At 31.2% G+C, this 6,000-nt stretch overlaps 1 protein-coding gene across 1 annotated transcript; it reads left to right on the top strand.

Moving 5' to 3' along the window:
- Positions 1-2,202: 2,202 nt before the first annotated feature.
- LOC106759661 (probable CCR4-associated factor 1 homolog 7) lies at positions 2,203-3,852 on the top strand. Its single transcript, XM_014642949.2, has 3 exons — positions 2,203-2,412; positions 2,548-2,612; positions 2,732-3,852. The coding sequence occupies exon 3, from the start codon at positions 2,787-2,789 to the stop codon at positions 3,606-3,608; it is 822 nt and encodes a 273-aa protein (XP_014498435.1). The 5' UTR covers positions 2,203-2,412; positions 2,548-2,612; positions 2,732-2,786; the 3' UTR covers positions 3,609-3,852.
- The last annotated feature ends 2,148 nt before the right edge of the window (positions 3,853-6,000 follow it).

The raw sequence follows: 6,000 nt of genomic DNA, 5'->3' as shown, positions 1-6,000 counted from the left end.
TCAAAGAACATCAATTTTTAGGTCTTGTTAGGCAAGTTTGTCAGTCCTTATACGTGAAAGTGAGTATTTAATCATGTTTTCGCAAGAGTTTTCATAATTATTCATTTTTATATGAATAAAATCACTTAAGATGTTTGGTAGAGGCTCTCGAAGATGGTTTACAGTTAGAGAACTTTCCTTTCCTATTTTGGTTTCCTCCTTTGTCTATGATGGTTTTTTCTCTTATGGGATTGAAGAGAAATATGGATTGCAAATTGGAGATGAAGATCTGAAGGAAAAATGTAATTGAAGCTTGAAGTAGCTACTAGATTCCTTGGGAAACGACTTTCATCTTCTTTGTGATTTCAATTTATTCTTCAATTTTTTAATTTGCAAACCTATATAAATTTATGTTGTTCTCATGTTTGATTGTGATAGAAAATATCTTTATAACTTAATACATAATTTATTGTTGGAGGATTAAGAAATTTGGAGTTTACAAAAAAAAGTTTATTGCTTTTGTTATATTTGAATTTAATTACTATAGTGAGTTCTATCATCTTTAACAACGAGTTAATAATAATTACAATACATCTTTATTATCTTAATTATACATTTATCTTCTTTATAATTATAATTTTATAATGCATAAAATTATTTTTGACACATATTTGATTATTTTCACTTTTTTAATATTTTTATTTATTGTTTACTTTTATTATTTAGAATGATCTTTTTGATATTTTATTTTTTAATTCTTTATCATAAACGTAATTTTATCATTTTAGAATTATATAAATAATATGGTTTACTATGATATAATAATTTAATGCTATTTTCATTAATATTTTTTATCATCATCTAACATATATTAAAGTTGAAAAAGACAAAATATAAACATTGAATTTCAATTATTATAAATTTAATTTTTATTTATGTTATTTTATCGAGTGATGTATTATATTTTTTAATCAATGTATAAAAAAAATTCATTACAATATAAAGAAATAAAGTAAAAAGACATTAAAAGTATTTGTAAATTAAGTATATACAAAAATATTCATTAGAATTTGAAGAAATAAAGTAAAAAGACCTTTGAAAATTTGTAAATTTAAATAACTGTTTTTTTTTATAATCTTAAAATTTGTTTTTATCAATTTAGCTTCACTAATATTTATAAATCTAATAAATACTCTGGTTCTTATAAATTTTTTGTATTTTAATTTGAAATATATAATTAAATTTTTTTTCTAAACATTTGATATTAAAAAAACTAAAATATATTATTTTGATATTAAATATTTTATAATATTTTATTTTGCTTTGAAGCATTTGTTTTTATAAAAAGTAATTAGTTAATATTAAAATAGTAATGAAATAAATATGTATGAATATATTTATTATAAAAAAGACAAGAATAAAACAAATATTTGTTCACGGATAAGATAGCAAAATCTCATCCATTTCTTTATGTATTTAAACTATTAATGTTAAGTTACATTAGGGCTAATTTAAATTTTATTAGTTTTTTTTTATTACTTTTAGAGTTAAATACGGTGTTTTTGTAAGTAAATTAAAATGGCTATGTGGAATATGTCTATAATAATATTATCCATAAAATCTTTTAATCAAACTCTAATAACAAAAAAGTTAGTTAGTGTTTTTTAATTCCATAACACTTAATTTAATTATAATGCAGTAATGTTTTGACCATAAATTAATCATGAATAATATATATATATATATATATATATATATATATATATATATACTATTATTTTTAATTCCTTCTTAACTTGAATATAATAAACATAACTAAAACATATGTAAACTTTAACTAATTAAAATTTATTTAATGTTACTATGTTAAACTAGTTTTAAATTTAGGTTTGAGCAATAATTTCATTAAAATGACTAAAATAATTTAAGAAATATAGTCATTTATTAATGGAAAAAAAATAAATGAAGTTAAATAAGTTCCATTTTGATTTTAGTTTATATTTAAATTAGATAAAGTAACAATCTTAATAAATGATTGGATTTAGCAGTCATGAGAGGACATAAATCTATTATTCTGAAATAAACTGGTCTAAAATTTTTGATATTTATGTAAGAAAATATTGAATAAGAGATAAAATAATGAAGGTCGGTGATTTGGTTGTGGACAGATGTTAACGAGTGATAACATAATGTCGCGTTTCACAGAGCTAAGTTGTAAACGACACCTCCCGTGTTGTTGTTGCTAATCAAAACGACCCCACGCCCTTTACCCAGTACAAATCAGGTCTCAACCCTCGCCCCCAACTTCCTGTCTCTTCCTTTCTTCGCAGCCAATCCCCTTCGTTGACCTGAGCCTTCCTTTCCTCCCAGCTCAAATCTCCCACTTCTTTGCACAGATCGCACAGCCTTCACCTTCGATTCATCCATAACAAGGTTAGATTTCTCACTTGTCAACTACTTTAATTTCTAGGGTTCCTACTTCAACCCTAGTAAACTCCTAACATCTTACCATCACTAACAATCACTCCTCCTTCTCTAACGGATCTCATACTGTTCTCTTTCTTTCAGATCTACTTGAATCTCGCTTCCGGATCTCCAATTCCAAATTTTATTGTCACTCAAATCCTCTTCAGGTATGGCCACCCGTAGATTTGTGGATTTCTTCTTCGTTTTTTTTTTTAATATTAGAGATGTTTGTCTTGAATTTGTTAGGTTTTTAGATCTGAACTGTTTCCGCTTTTTTTCTTGCCAGATCTGGGGTGTTTCATTCCAGTTATATTTTTGTTCCTCGGATTCGATCACAGAAAATGTCGATTATACCGAAAGGCGATTCGGTTCAAATCAGGGAGGTTTGGAACGATAACCTCGAAGAGGAGTTCGCGTTGATCCGCGAAATCGTGGACGAGTATAACTACGTGGCGATGGATACCGAGTTCCCCGGCGTGGTACTCCGTCCGGTGGGGAATTTCAAGAACATCAACGACTACAACTACCAAACGTTGAAGGATAACGTTGACATGTTGAAGCTGATCCAATTAGGTCTCACCTTCTCCGATGAGAACGGGAACCTCCCTACCTGCGGCACCGAGAGTCCCTGCATCTGGCAATTCAACTTTCGCGAGTTCAACATCAGCGAAGACATCTTCGCTAGCGATTCGATCGAGTTGTTGCGCCAGTGCGGGATCGATTTCAAAAAGAACAGCGAGAAGGGAATCGACGTGAACCGGTTTGGGGAGCTTCTCATGTCCTCTGGAATTGTGCTGAACGACGCCGTTCATTGGGTTACCTTTCACAGCGGCTACGATTTTGGCTACCTTCTTAAGCTGTTGACATGCCGAAGCTTGCCGGATACGCAGGCTGGGTTCTTCGATTTGATCAAGATGTATTTCCCGATGGTGTATGATATCAAGCATCTGATGAAGTTCTGCAACAGCCTCCATGGTGGGTTGAACAAGCTTGCGGAGTTGTTGGAGGTGGAAAGGGTTGGTGTGTGCCATCAGGCTGGGTCTGATAGTTTACTCACTTCTTGTACATTTAGAAAGTTGAGGGATACATTCTTCAGTGGCTCAACGGAGAAATATGCTGGTGTCTTGTATGGTTTAGGTGTTGAAAGTGGACAGACTAATTGAAAGAGAAAAAAAAGAAAGAAAGAAGAAATGGATATAATTGGTTGTAGAGTACGTCTAAGTGTGAGTCTTTTTACTTGTGTACACTTCTGCCAAAAATGGTTGTTGTTTACTTGTAACATTTTCTTCATCCTTGCTTGAACTGTAACTCAAACCGTAGCTGGTTTTGTTAGCTTGAGTTCTTTGTAAATCATCACTTCAGTTTAGTGCTTCAAATTTCAATAAATAATTTATGATGATTCCTTTAGTTTGCTGCTATCTGTATCTTCTAATTGTGCTCTCTACTCATTACCAATGCCCACACAGTTCCCTGATCTCTTAAAAGCTGATAATGCTTACCCAATTCTTGTCTGTTCGAGTGGAAGTCATGTTTGGAATGGTTCTAGTTGACTGGGTGCAATGCATCACGCGGGATCTTCTTTCGGAGTGGTCCAAGGTTTTGTTAGCATTGTTGTGCAAATTGAGTTATGTACTATGTGTTATATGGTCTTGCAATTATGGTGTGATGCGATTGGCTTGTAATCGACAATGGATTCGGAATGGGGTGGAAGCATTGTATGCGATTCATAAAATTGCGAAGACAGTAGTACCAAGATGTGATGGATGAGATGAGACGGCCTTGGTGCTTTTCATTATTTCTCTCGGGGATGTAATCTTTACGATGCACGAACACGCTTTTCGAGGACATGCCATGCCACCGTTCATACGATGGTTTCGCATTTTCACTCATGAAAGGTATTCATTGCTTTGGTAATTAGCAGTCTCACAGCAATGAAGAGTTGGCACAGGGGCAGTTTACCTCAAATTTTGATTGTTCTTCCTTGCTTTCGAATTGATTAACTCTTTTAAATTATAGTATTATTTCATGTAGTGTTGTTTTAATTACCATCGTTTTATTCCCTGCAATTCCTGTGGACCCGTATTTGAAGTGCGAAAAAAATATTGATATAAAAATGTTATGTGACACTCTTTCTTACTATCCGTAGTTTTCAAATTTGGATTGTTCTAAAATTAAAGTCTTCAGAAATAGAAAAAAAAAATGCTATCTAATTCAACGTGTAGTATCATGTTTGGGCGATCCTATGTAAAGCAACTAATATGATATTCTCTTGTTATGGGTTGAAAATGGACCTTATTGGTACACTTGATTCGTTTTCAGTCTTTTCAATTCGAGCACTTGCATAAACATCCATCTTTTCAATCCAACGTCTATCTTTGGTTTCTTAAATAGGTTTCATACGAAGATCACACATCTTTATCATCAGTAAAACATATGCACCGCATTCATTAAGTAGCGAGTGTTGACCGTAGTGTATGTGTTTAACTTCTAATGGAAGATGTTACTCAGTACTTAATAGTAAACGTCTAACAATGAGGGCGAGTTGGGAATGTTCTAAAAACATGATTTAGACAAAATAAATACCTATATATATATATATATATATATATATATATATATATATATATATATATATATATATAGCTATGTAAAGTATGAAACAAATTATAGAAGATGAAAAATGACCTGCGGCGCATTGACACTTAATATATGCTTAAAGAAAAAACAGAAATGATAGACTTATGAGTTATATGATGTAATAATATAGATAAAATTAAAGTGTACTTATATCAGGTGTTCCGGTGTGAGGTCAAGCAACACAAACCCTTCACAATTTGATCTTTTTGCCGAACGCTCACTCCTTGTATGTCAATCTGTCTCCGTCAAGGTCTGTCCGGGAGAGTACCTACTAAAGACACTTTGATGCTAAAGTCAATCTAACGGTTCGACCAGTAATCAGGACTGGGTATTGAATGCGCAATAAATGAGCCTACTTACCTTTTACCTTTGACTTCTATTTATAGTGATGACTATGAGCTTAGTATTAGTGTGATCCTAATCAGGACCCAATTACAGTCCAATAGACTTAAACCATATTTACTTTGATCAACTTTACCTTACTTTAATTTTTCTGAACTGTCCACCTCAACCGTTCGGTCGTCCTTATCATGAGTGGTCGATCGTCCCATCTGTTTGTAATCTCCAATACATTAGGATTATCAAATTCTAAATAAAAGGCTAATAAAAGAAATTCAAATATATTACTATAACGAATTCAACTCATTTCGTTATCCTAATTCACTAATTGTACATTAATTATTGCAAAATTGAGATTTAATTATCATTTATAAAAAACAAAAGATCGTTTTAATTACTAAAACTTGAAGATGTTATCACCTTATCGTATTAAATAAAAAGTTATAAAACAGTTAAAAACTAAATATCAATATGTATGCATGAATTAAAGTAATAAGAAGTGTTTAAGTTAATATTTTATTTAATATTTCAATGATATGTTTTTCGTTGTTTTAGCTCGGAAAGTTAAAATGATAATGT

This window comes from Vigna radiata, chromosome 5 (genome assembly GCF_000741045.1).
Source record: "Vigna radiata var. radiata cultivar VC1973A chromosome 5, Vradiata_ver6, whole genome shotgun sequence".
NCBI lineage: Eukaryota > Viridiplantae > Streptophyta > Magnoliopsida > Fabales > Fabaceae > Vigna > Vigna radiata.
The sequence above is the reverse complement of the archived record's forward strand: the minus strand, read 5'-3'. Positions and strand labels throughout refer to the sequence as shown.

Coding starts and splice junctions, on each gene's coding strand:
- LOC106759661 (XM_014642949.2), top strand. CDS start 2,787: ATGTCGATTATACCGAAAGGCGATTCGGTTCAAATCAGGGAGGTTTGG.